General features: G+C 36.8%; 1 protein-coding gene across 1 annotated transcript; it reads right to left on the reverse strand.

Moving 5' to 3' along the window:
* On the reverse strand, window positions 511-5,913 carry LOC107624038 (phosphatidylinositol/phosphatidylcholine transfer protein SFH12-like). Its single transcript, XM_021114656.1, has 14 exons — window positions 5,267-5,913; window positions 4,897-5,017; window positions 4,625-4,774; window positions 3,533-4,239; window positions 3,213-3,455; window positions 3,026-3,093; window positions 2,659-2,888; window positions 2,318-2,395; window positions 2,086-2,187; window positions 1,948-1,997; window positions 1,761-1,860; window positions 1,507-1,583; window positions 1,276-1,342; window positions 511-745 (listed from the first exon to the last, which is right to left on the reverse strand). Exons 7-14 carry the CDS (start codon window positions 2,797-2,799, stop codon window positions 665-667), a joined length of 696 nt encoding a protein of 231 aa, XP_020970315.1. The 5' UTR covers window positions 2,800-2,888; window positions 3,026-3,093; window positions 3,213-3,455; window positions 3,533-4,239; window positions 4,625-4,774; window positions 4,897-5,017; window positions 5,267-5,913; the 3' UTR covers window positions 511-664.

A 12,675-nucleotide genomic window follows, 5' to 3' on the forward strand; every position in this document is an offset into this window, starting at 1 on the left:
TTTAAATAATTTTACTAATATTAAATTTTGCCTTCTAATTAATATTTTATAAAATAAACTCCAAGAAACGCCGGTATTCTGGGCGCCATTCTGGTTATTACGGCGGTTTTCTGAAAACCACCGTAATAACCAATGGATAATTCGACGGTTTTTTTATGGTTAAAATGGCGGTTTAACCAAATAAAATAGCGGTCTTGTTGTTTAAAATGGCGGTCTATAACTGCCATTTTTACCAGGGTTTAAGGCATCCTTCTAGTTTAAAATGGCGATTTTTAACCGCCATTTTTACCTAGGTTTAATGGCATCCTTTTCATTTAAAAGGGTGGTTTCTAACCGCCGTTTTTACCAGGATATAATGGCACCATTTTTGTTTAAAATGGCGATTTTTAACCGTTGTTTTTACCTAAGTTTGATGGCAATTTTATACTTTTTAAAATGAGATTGAAATTACCTACTTGAAGTGACATTTTTTGAACTCAAACTTTAAAATCTATTAATAATCAAAAGGTATAGCCTTAAATCAAACATTATAACAAGATTTTCAATTCATACATGGTCTTCGAAAATCAAGAGTCATAATCCAAAAACAAAGTATCAAAGATAACATTTTTCAATAATTCGTCTTACAATATATATATATACATAAAATCTTTATCATGCAAGATCATGCTTCTTGGGTGCTAGCTCCAAAAGATCTACTTCTTAACTCTTTTGGTGATGGAATTTCACTCTCTTGATCCAATCCCTACAACAAAAATATAATTATGAGCACAATAAAAAAGGATAGAAAACTGAATCTGAAACTATTAATATGAAATTATTCAATCATCAAAGTTTTATATATGCAGATATCAAACGTCGAAATAGGTCGCAATTCATGACATTTCCTGTTTAACAAAAAAAGAACCAAACGTCAAGATTATTGGAAATGGTAATTAATGCTATTGACACGAGATGTCCCTAATGACAAGACTAAATTAAAAGTACTAATCACAATTAGGCAGTAACTGGATGGAACAGAACAACAAAAAAAGGCCATGATATCTATGATGTCTAAAAATGACAAGAATCAAAAGTACTGAATTTGGTTTCATATTTATCACGTAAATGAAAGCTTAGGTGTCTAAGATGTTTTCATTCACTAAACTTAATGGTTCCAAGAAATTAAAAACAAAAGTTCCTCAATGAATGCTTGCACACAAGTTATAATACTATTTCCAGCATGGAAATACAGCATACATGCAGTAAGATACAGGGTGTTAAGTAAAGAAAAACCTCCTTTTGAGTTTGAAAGACATAAACCATAGTAGAAGAAATTTCTTTATTGATGATCTTGTCAAATCTGTCCCATCACAGAATAAAAGAAAAAGGACATAAACAAGCCAATCGGTTACGTTACTTTTGTAATTCAGTAATAACAAAATGAAAATAAAGACAACAAAGAAACGATTTCAAAAATAGAACAGATGCAGAAAGATACTTGAAAAATAGAAAAAGCTATCATACCTCATTTTTGCTCTCTGGAATTGTCTCAATTTTATGGTTTGAAATTTTGTGGAACCCATTCTGAACCATCGGTAAATCTGCATACAAATTAGATAGTAAATACTATATATAAAAACTTATAATATGCCGTAAATTAATAGATTAAATTTTTTAAAAAAATAATTTTATAATAATAAATATATAGAAAAGAGAAAACGCTAAAAATGAAAATGCAAACCAAATAAACCAATTAACAATGGTTTGGTCGAAGCTACCATCATTATATATGGATCCTTCCATGGACCCTTATCAGAATGCATGCAGCCTCCATGATCAGAACAGGTACAAGTACCTCCAAAAAACTCTAGCAACTCACTATCAATGCAAAAGTAATGGATAAGAACAATGTGGAGTGTAAAAACTAAAATGGAATTAAAAGTAATAATGAGTTATATGGCTCACCTAGCATCAATCACTTCTAGTAATTTGCTTTGATACTTGTTGCCAAGTACCTGTAAATGTAGAAGTAATTTCAGTTTAAATCCTACTTTCCTTGAGAAAATTAAAGAGGATTAATTAGCATACAATCTTTGTTCTCACATGGATCTTTGATGGGGTCTTTGGGTCAAGGAAGGATTTGACAGTGCTCCACAACATTCTGAATCCAGAACCAGCATTGATGATGTACATTTGGCTCAAGGTCTGTAATGAAGGACCCAATTTAATGATATTAAAATTAAAATCTCTACTTCGACATAATTAAATATTTAATCGAGAAATAAACTCTTTTATAATCCATATTTACTATAACAAAAGCAGGGGAAGGACTTACTTCAGAATAGTTGTTGCCATCAATCTTCTGAAGGGCAGTGATGAGCTCTCTGGCATGTTTGCTGAAGTTCTTAAGCCCCTGCAACATGCGTCAAAAACAAAAATTAATAAGTATTCTGTAGAACAACATGAAATCAATTTTTAATCATTTTAGAAAATACTTATTGATATTAACTAATATTGGCAAGAAGTTCTTAAAAAGTGTGTATTGAGGAGTTACCAATTGATTTTTAATTGATGACTAAGAATAATAAATTCTAATGGTCTTTTAATATTCTTTCACGTTAACAATTATTTTTTCAATTTTGTATGCCTCCATTATTATGAAGCTTTGTAGCATGCATTACTAAGAATGAACCTGAGCAACATGTGATAGTCATCGTGCTTGGAAGGGAGAAGCTCATTCAAAATGAGAGCTTGGCGAAACTCATCAACAATTTTGGCCTCACCAACATCACGAAAATCCTCTATTTCAAGGGACATAACCTTGCTACTACTTCACCTCCCCTTCCTCTTGAAAGAATTTCTCAGTTTCTTTTTCAACGAACCCACCCGGTTAGTCTTTTCTGAGACTGAAACATAAACAATCATAATAATATAAGTGAAGATTTCATAAATCATCTTCTTTTATAATTTAAACTCATAAGTAGAAATTATGAATAGTTCTATATATTTCTAACATAAGGTAATGGCTGGTTTAAATTCAAACCTGCCGGGGGAGAAAGAGGTGCAGACATATTGTTGCTTTTGTTGAATGCTTCTGCTTGGTATTGTCATCTAGCAATGTGCAAAGTGGAAGTATAAATAAATAATAAATAGCAATGTGAGAAGAGGCAAGGCAGTACATATTTTGTTTTGTTTGCTTAAAGAAGAGGCAGGGCAAAAAATTTAATTACCTTCTCCAAAAGATAAGCTATCATGTTGCTGTAAAAATTCAGAATATTCTGCTAAGGCCCTTAGATTCTCCGGATAGATTCAAGAAAGCAAAAAAAGAAACTACAAAAAAGAAAGCTAAAAAATAAACTACAAAGCCAAAAAAGAAACTACAAATTACAGTTCATATATAGCATCCAAAATGAGATAAATAAACATGGTAGTTGGTCACGCATTAGATCAGTTCTTAAGTCCTTCCATTGAGACTGAAAAATCAAATATAAGCATCTTTTAGACATACCAGAAACCACATTTCATATCAAATAGCAATTGCAAGAACTACCTGTTATGTTCCCCTAAACACAACCACCAACCTCCTCCTGTGGAATCACGCCAAATTGCAACCTGAGGGTTTCAATTATTAGCTAATTGAAAGAAGTATATTGAATGAGATATCTGCATAAATGGTATTTAGGGTGATACACTGCAATTGTTAGAGTAGCAATGTAGCATACATATTGTAGAAGAGATAAGAAAAGACCTACGTGTCTGTGAATGCATTATCTAAGAAACATATTTTTCAAACTCAGACTTAATGTAACTAGGATGACCAAGTGAAGTGGTCATCATTGCCCAAGCCTCCACAGCACTTTCTGCAGTTGAAAAAAGTGCTCTCATCTCTTCAGCTTTCTTTTCATCCAACAGTAATCCATTCTGTGGGAAGAAACTCCAGACTAATAGAATATTGTGTGTCATCACCTCCTACTTTGGTGCAATCTTCTTTGATTTCTTTCTCTTCCAAAGAACGTGCTTTATTTTTCATTTTTGAAATTGTTGTAGTCAGAAGCATTAAACCACCTAAAATTGAATAAGTCTGTCTAATTAAATTCTCTGTTGCTTTTTTGACCTCTGGAAGTGAAGATTGAATTACAGCAATGGCAGGTTGATCACTTGTTTTATCATTATTCCTTGTATTATCCTTATCACTTCTTTGATCTTTATCATCCGTACTTCCTGGTAATGCAAGTCCAAACTGAATATATATATTTTCTGCAATATTTTGTGACTGTGAGCCAATTTTATTTAGAAACTCCAACCCATCCCACTTTAACTTCTCTAGAACAGAGAGGCCTAGCTTTTGAATAATGTTAGCATTAATAACATTAGCAAAAATTTTCCAGAAGAGTTTATTTGACAGCTCTTCATCACTAAATTGTTTTGATGAATCAGAATCTTAACTAGTAAATTAAGATATGATTAATTCACACATGCTCCATCTCTAATTAACAAAAATTAATTCACTAGTAAATTTGTAGAACATACACTAGTAAATCTCATAAGTTAACTAAGACAACATGAACAAACATAGATACTACACATTCGCTCTCCCTCTTATTAAATGTATGAAAGGAAGGCAAGGGAAGAATGAAGATACCTCCAAGCGTTCCCTTTTCCCATGTATTAATGAAAGGATGGTTTTTCCAAGTGTAGTAGAATTTTGCAGCTCAAGCCTTGAGTTTCAAACCGATTGTATAGCTTGTGCCTCCTCGTCAAAGATCCTCAAAACATGGCTGGAATCCCCATTCTGCCACATCAAATTAATAAAAATCAAATCAATCATGCATGCATCAAAATCAAGCAAGAACATAAAAACAGTAATAGATAGAATCACCAAAACCAGAGCATGATAAAAATTCAAGTACATACTGCTAGTCCCAGAAGCTTTGCTCTCTCTTTAGCTTCTGTGATCTGTTTCTGATTTTTTATGTTATATTTATCTAAAGACTGTCTCAGAGAGTCAGCCTCTTCAGCTATCTGTTCCACTTTTCTGCACCAAAATTCACAGCGCAACCACTTCAACATCAACCACTGGCAAAAGAAAAGAAAAGAAAAAAACACTAGATTCCAAACTTTGTACACAAACTGCATGCATTTATTTCATCGATTGCATATACTTCGTTTATTTCAAAGGCATTATGGCCTAATAACAAACGTGTTGCAGAAACAGAATTTTCGATTAGAACTTATTCAGACTAGGTTAAAAAATGGCGAAGGAGGAGGATGATTCGGAACGAACCTTTTCTAGAGATCGCGTTGAGATTTGGCGGCGATGGAGCACCATAATCGATCAATCTGGACGCATAGGGATTGGATCTGAGAGATGTCGTTGGAGAGGGAGAGGGAGAGATCAGAGGAGGCGGAGTAGTCGAGGTGCTTGAGGCGTTCCATGCAGTTGCGCGTATTTAGGAGGAGCTTCTTCGCGCTTTGATAAACATCCAATAACGTTGCTCCGCCGCCTTCCATAGTGGCGCTTAGTGCTGGTAGTGAGTGTGGTGGTTTTTTCGGAGCTCCGAGGAGAAGAAGCTAAACGTCAGGGAGAGAGAGAATCTGTGAATTGAAGAAACATAGAAATCGGAGCTCCGATGAATGCTGACAAGTCTTCAGATCGAAGCCAAATTGTAGAGGCTCAATGAAGGCAACGACAACGGCGTTGCTTGCAACTGCGAGGAGATGAGCTACAACAAGGGAATGAGCGACAGCGAGGAGTTGAAAGACAAATCAGTGGAAGATGAACAACGGCAAGAAATTAGGATTCGACATTGACATCATCCTCACGTTCTCATATGCAACAATACTAATCACACTCTCGTATCCAACATCACTCAAATTAAAAAAGAAAACAAATTTTATGGCGGTTCCAAACGCCACAATCAACTAAAGCCGCCACAATACCAACATTTTTTTGTAGTGTATACATATGTATAACGTAAATATTATGGCAATTGTATTTGTGCAGCACATCTCAAATTGCGATGGTTTACAACTCCCACAAAACAAAAAATAATTTTTAGTCTAAGTAATTCATAGGGATTCAAAACCCCCACAACCTGAACTAAAACTGCCGTAAAACAGTACTGTTGGATGCCTTTGGAAACCAACGCAATATTCATCAAACTGCCACAAATAGCGGAGGGCAAAAATCACCATAATTTTTTTTGTTTTGAAAAAATTTCCGTAATTGTATTGCAAAACACCTAACCTTGTCGGTTTACTAAACCGCTGTAACACAATTTGCGGGGGTTCAAAACCGCCGCAAATCCAAAAAAAACTCCTGCAAATTAGCATGTTTTTTGTAGTGAGCAACGTTAATAGTATTCAGTGACTCTCAAGTAATAACTTCTTAAGTGAATGTGACCTACCAAACTAGATATCCCAACATGAAGAAGTATTTGAAAGAAACATTGGAACAATTAACTCAATTCCATGAAGCAGAGGTTCGACATATAATTCGGGAATCCAATACCCGAGCTGACACCCTTTCTAAATTGGCCAATACCAAGTCAGGGGACAACAATAGAAGCTTGATCTAGGAAACTCTCCACACACCATCAGTTGTCAAAGAAGTCGACAAGTCAAACACATTGACTATCACCAATCTAAACTTGGATTGGATGACTCCTATTATCGAATATCTCAAATTCAATATTGTACCTAAAGAAGAAAGGAAAGCAAGGAGGCTCATACGGGAAGCACATAACTACACCTTGGTACACAACGTTCTCTATAGAAGAGGAGTATCTACACCGTTACTAAAGTGCATCCCGACCTCCAAGACTAATGGAATCTTAAAGGAAGTCCATAGCGGCATATGCGAAAATCACCTAGGAGCATGGTCACTAGCTAAGAAAGTGATCCGAGCTGGCTTCTTTTGGCCGACCTTACAAAAGGAGGCAGCCAACTTCGTTAAAAAATGTTCGCCTTGCAAAAGCATGCTAACTTCCATGTGGCACCTCCAGAAGAGCTCATCAACATCACTTCACCTTAGCCAAATAGGGCTTAGAATAGACCTCCTCGGTCCATTTTCTTTGGCGGCCGGACAAGTAAAGTACTTAATAGTCAGAAATGATTATTTTATTAAATGGATCGAGGCAGAAACCCTAGCTACCATCACGGCCGAGAGAAGTCAGAAATTTGTCTATAAGAATATTGTAACCCAGTTTGGAGTTCTACACTCCATCACCACAGACAATGACACTCAATTTACCGACTCAGCATTTAGAATTTTAGTGGTAAGCCTCAAAATTAAGCACCAATTCACGTCGGTAGAGTACCCCCAAGCCAATGGGCAAGCAGAAGCTGCAAATAAAGTCATACTAGCCGGACTTAAGTGCCCACTACAAGATGCGAAGGGTGCATGGGCTGAGGATCTCCCTCAAGTCTTGTGGGCATACAGACAACCCCTATACAACAACTGGAGAACCTCCCTTCCAACTCGCTTATGGTGTAGAAGCCATGATTCCCATAGAGGTTAATGAAGAGTCTCCAAGAGTTAGATTCGATGACAACGTTGGAAATGTTCGAGCTCAAAGGGAAAAGTTAGACCTCCTTCCAGAAGTCCAAGAACAAGCTCGGATAAAGGAGGAAGCACTGAAGAAAATAGTGTCCATGAGATACAACAAGAAAGGTATCAAAAGAAGCTTCACCAAAAACAACCTCACACTAATTCAAAATGATATCGGAACACAAAGGTCGGGGAAGAGAAGCTGGCTACAAACTGGAAAGGCCCTACAAGATCATTGAAGTCTTGGGAAAGGACTACTTTAAAATGTCCAACTTACAAGGAAATGAACTCCCAAGGTCGTGGCACGTATGCAACTTGAAATGGGACCATAGCAAGAAAGTGTACCTTGCTCCCTGGTGTACTCCTTTTTCTGATTTCATGATTTTTTTCGAGAAGGATTTTCCTGGAGGGGGTTTTAATGAGGGACCATAGCAAGGGCTAAGAGTTATTTCTTAGTAGCAAGATAACTTATATAAATCATTTTCTCATTAATGATAGTTCATTATTCCATTGATTGTTCCACTAACACCCATTAATTTAAGCTCGAAAAATCGCGAAAATCATTGCCCGACCTATATAGTCGGCAAGATGAAGCGACGAGGTCCAAATTAGTGTAAGAAGTTATATAACCAGATCGTGACCCGACCTCATCAAAACTACTTAAAAGTTGGTAAAAGAGGTGAGCCTAAAACGCATCGTATAAATAACTTGATAAAACCGATTACTTAAAGTCGGAGCATAATTAATTTCCCGACTAAGGAAACACACAGTCTCAACCTCGCAAAATAAAGGTTCAATGCAGTGTCTGACCTACACTGGCCGACATCCCCCAAGATTTGAAAATCTGGAACAATTTGACCAAATTGATGCCAAAAGAAAGTCACCGAGTGACTTGTCAAAAATTTTCTACTAAGTTACGAAGCTATAGCCAGCCCAAGCGAAGATGATAAGAATAAAATTCATTAATGAAAACTACCACAAACTAAAATTGTGGAAAAAAGTGTTTACGTAAACTACAAAACGAATTATAAAGTGTTCAACTACAACTATTACAAAATAAATTGTTCATAAGAAACCACAAGCCGAGCCATCAAATATTACAAATTAAAGCTAAAGAATGGAAGCCTGTTCACTAGAGGTCATGTTGGAGGTCTCTTCAAGTTGAGTTGAGGAGGGCAGGAGAGTTTCGGCAAACTGGGTCGGAGAAGAAATGGGCTCATCATCCAATCGAGTTAGAAAGCTTTGAGAAGCTTTCTCAACCCGGGTGTTCGAGGTCTTCAGATCTTCCATGGGAATATCTTCCTCATCTTCATGAGGAGGAACAATCTTCCCATAAACCATGACCATGTCGGGATTAATCAGGGAGAGGTCCGCCTCGAGAGCTATAACTCGGAACTGGGCCTTCAAATTTTTGACCAATTCACCCATCCCATGTGCTATAATCTCCTCCAGATCTGCATATCTTTCCCTCAACTTGACGACCTCATCTATCAAGTCCATCTTTTCCCCAAAAACTTGGGTATAACTCTCCTCAGCCTTCTTTTTTAAACTCTCTGCCATGGCACAAGCAGCCTCTGATTGCTTCACCCTCTCTCGAGCTTTCGAAAGATCGGACACAAGAATCTCCTTCTCCTTTTCCAACTCCTGCTTAGTTTCCCACAAAGATGCCACCTCAGCTTTCAAATCGGACAAAGTGCGCTAGGTGGCACCAAGGGGAGTCTCCTCAAGCTGCTAAGTAAAGCCAAGCATACCCCAACCGTCCTTATCCCACCCCGTGCCAAGAGTTGAAGGTGGTTTTTTATAGAAATATCGTCCATACTTATAAAATTATTAGGAAGGATGTGTTTCTTACAAAACGCTACAGCATCAAAGCCTTGCTCATATACACTTCCTGATTTAGAAGTTTTACATTTTTTAGATTTTGGGTCGGGAAAAGGAAGCGCAAGGGGAATTGTTTGAATGCCAGAGTTAGTAGAAGGTGTTAGAGGAAGGGGAGTCAGATCGGAAATAACCTTAACTGATGCAGAAGCACCTAAATCTGACTTAGAGGGTGAAGGGAGATCACCCGATTCGCCGACCTCTTTCAGTTGAATGATTCGGGCAACAATATTCTTTTTAGCTGTATAGAGAGTTTTCAGGGCGGCTGTCTTACTAGTAATCTTTTCTGAAAAACCAAAATATCAAAGTCGGATTGCATTAACACACAAATTAAAAACAAAGAAGTATCTACAAAATGCAAAAGAAACACTACCTAGCTCAGAATGGACATGGTTTGGCTTTCCTAGTAAGAATTTCTTGGTGTCAAGATTGGGAGCTCAGCCCCAAGACTGTTAGAATATGGCAACTCTACACTTTTCTACCTTGTCCAATTCATCAAGGTTATATTTAATAACTGTGGAGAACTCCTCCCAGTATAAACTAAAAAGGGTTTCATCCCTCTCATTCAGAAATAAAGGTCAGACACCCTCGACAAATCGAATTTTGAAGAAATAATTTTTAAAATCATAGAAAGAATCATCAAAAATGGCAAAGACCTTTCTCCCCTGAAGAGCTCGAAAGGAGATCCAGCTCTACTTTTTAGAATTGAATGGTTTGGTAAGTTGGAAGAGATAAAAGAAATTTTTTTAAGAAAGAGGGAGGTTGAGCTCACGGCAGAAGAGTTGATAAATTTTTAAAAAATTCCAAGAATTGGGATGAAGCTGAATAGGAGAAACTTTACAAAGTCTAAGAATCTCAGACTTGAAGTCAGAAAAAGGAAGGCTAACCCCCAACTTTGTAAAAAAGCATTCATACACATATATAAAGTGACGTTCCGACTTGTCAAGTCGGAGGAAACAAATCATCTCATCCGGATCGGCGACTACAATCTCATATTTACTCTTGTCTTCTCGATCTCCACACAACCTATGATGTCTACAGAAGGTCTCGGCATATTCATTATCAAAAACAGGGATAGCAGAGAGAACAGTTATATCTACCCAATCTAGGTGAGACGGGACTTTAGACGACATGTTGAGTATTACTGAACGAGACATAAAGCTATACCTACAAATACAACATAAAAGAAAATCATCACTGGCAAGTTGTCAAGCGAGGAAAAACAAATAGAAACATTCCAATAAAGCCACAAGAAGTCAGACCACTTCCAACAGTAAGAACAAGAACTTCAAAGTTCTCAAAAGCTCTTATGAACCAAATCATCAAATAGCACCACTACAAGTTTGAAATGACACCATTTCTAGAAAGAAAAAATAACACCATTCGGGAGACACCACAAGGCAAAAACCTACACGCAAATACACAGCAAAGAAACAAAATTTTCAAGAAAAGAAAAACAACAAAGCAATCACGAAGAGCATACCAACAAGAAATTGTTATCACTTACATAAAAAAGATGGTACCAGAAGCATATCACCCAGAACATAAGAATACAAAAAATAAAGTTCAAAAGGATAAAGAACCAACCTTGAGAGAACACGAAGTGGAAAGAATGCATGAGACAGCAAATACACGAACTTTCCAAGCCTCCCAGGGAACACGTGAAGCAAAAGTTTAGATAGAGAAATCTTGAAAAGGTTGCAATGAAGAAGATGAAAAGCTCGAAGAAAGGGAGAGTGATGATAAAAAATGTTTCAGAAGAAGCGAAAAAGAAGAAAGAGAAACGATTTGGGTATTTATAAGATACCAGGGACAAAAGGGTAATTTTATCCCCTTATTTATGACATGCACAGTTACCAAAGTAACCGTAAAAAAACATGCAAATAACTACAAAAAGACGTAACGCCTCAAGTTCATAAAATACGTCGAATACCCGACCTAACCCGAAGAAAGGCGGATGCCCGACGTGATGCACTAGCATACAAGAAACCAATCCAATATACAAATGCCCGAGCCTCTTGCTCATAAAGCTCGGACTCAAGCAGGGGAACTGTTCATACCATGGCCCAAAAATACAGCCAGACCCAAAATGAATAAGGCCCAATTAAGAGGTCTGGTTTAGTCCACATCTACCCAACCTTATAGAGGTCGGACACAGCGATAAGAGTCTGGCTCTACTTATCCAAAAGTAACTGACTCCTAAGATATCTCCTATTCATCTAGAAGGGAGATCTCAACGACTTTCTTAGAAAAGGGGAACAATCACCCACCAACAAAGATGGAACTACTTTAAAAGGTGGTTATCAATTCTACTATAAATACACTGAAACTCTTAGGTATATTCAGGACCCAACTACTAAAAACTTAAGCATCAAAGTCCCTTGCAAGTACCATCTCTCACCTCTTCACAAACAACTCGAACGGTTTCATCCTCGTTGGAGAAGACGTCAGACAGACCATTCAAAGGCATTTGGACCTCACGTTTAAGCCCAAAAGCGACCAGTTTCAAGTAACCCTCAGATCAAAAGATAAATGTCTTGTCACTCTTCTTCTAACTTCAAGTTCTTATAACATTACTGTTTAAATAACAAACATACTAAATTAGTAATTTAAATGATTAGCTTAGTGGTTACTCTGAGTTTTTACAAGAAAAAAGTCGTGGGTTCACTTGTATACCCTGAACCTACACCCGACCCTATCTGCAAGCAAACTGGCACTGCACCTTACCCTACCTGCAGCGGGTCGAGTAGGCAACCCTACCTATAGTAGGTCGAATAGGCAATCCTACCCGATCGAGTTGAGTCAGATTGGGTACCCGCGGATAAGGTACATGTTGCCAGTCCTAGATATTATTGATGAGTCTTATTATATATCATATTTATAATGAAACTATTTATATGTAGATTTCTTTTTATCACCTTGATCAATACAGTGCCTCTTGCTCATTTGACAATTGGGAGAAGTAACACACCTGACAACGACTTAGTTTTAGTGCAATATTATTTTTGGTTCTTATCATAGAAATTTGACAAAGTTTTTTATATTGGCCATTAATAACTTAATACAACTCTCCTTCTTTATCTAGATCTTAGATAAATTCTAAATTCTAGATAAATTCAGATTTAAGATCGACTATGTAACATTGATGGAGTTTAGGCACATTACCTCATTCTATTCTCTATTCGTCCTTATTGTCTCTTTTTTTTCACTATTTCTAAACTTTTTTTCTTTATATAAGATTATTCTAATATATTTATACTACAGTA

The sequence above is a fragment of the Arachis ipaensis genome, chromosome B10 (genome assembly GCF_000816755.2).
Source record: "Arachis ipaensis cultivar K30076 chromosome B10, Araip1.1, whole genome shotgun sequence".
In the NCBI taxonomy this organism is placed as follows: Eukaryota; Viridiplantae; Streptophyta; class Magnoliopsida; order Fabales; family Fabaceae; genus Arachis; species Arachis ipaensis.

Bases quoted from the DNA above. Each gene is read 5' to 3' on its own strand.
- LOC107624038 (XM_021114656.1), bottom strand. From the start codon at position 2,799: ATGTCCCTTGAAATAGAGGATTTTCGTGATGTTGGTGAGGCCAAAATT. The intron at 1,998-2,085 runs GTGAGAACAAAG...CTACATTTACAG, and splicing joins AGACCCCATCAAAGATCCAT to GTACTTGGCAACAAGTATCA. The intron at 1,343-1,506 runs GTATGATAGCTT...GTGATGGGACAG, and splicing joins TTCCAGAGAGCAAAAATGAG to ATTTGACAAGATCATCAATA.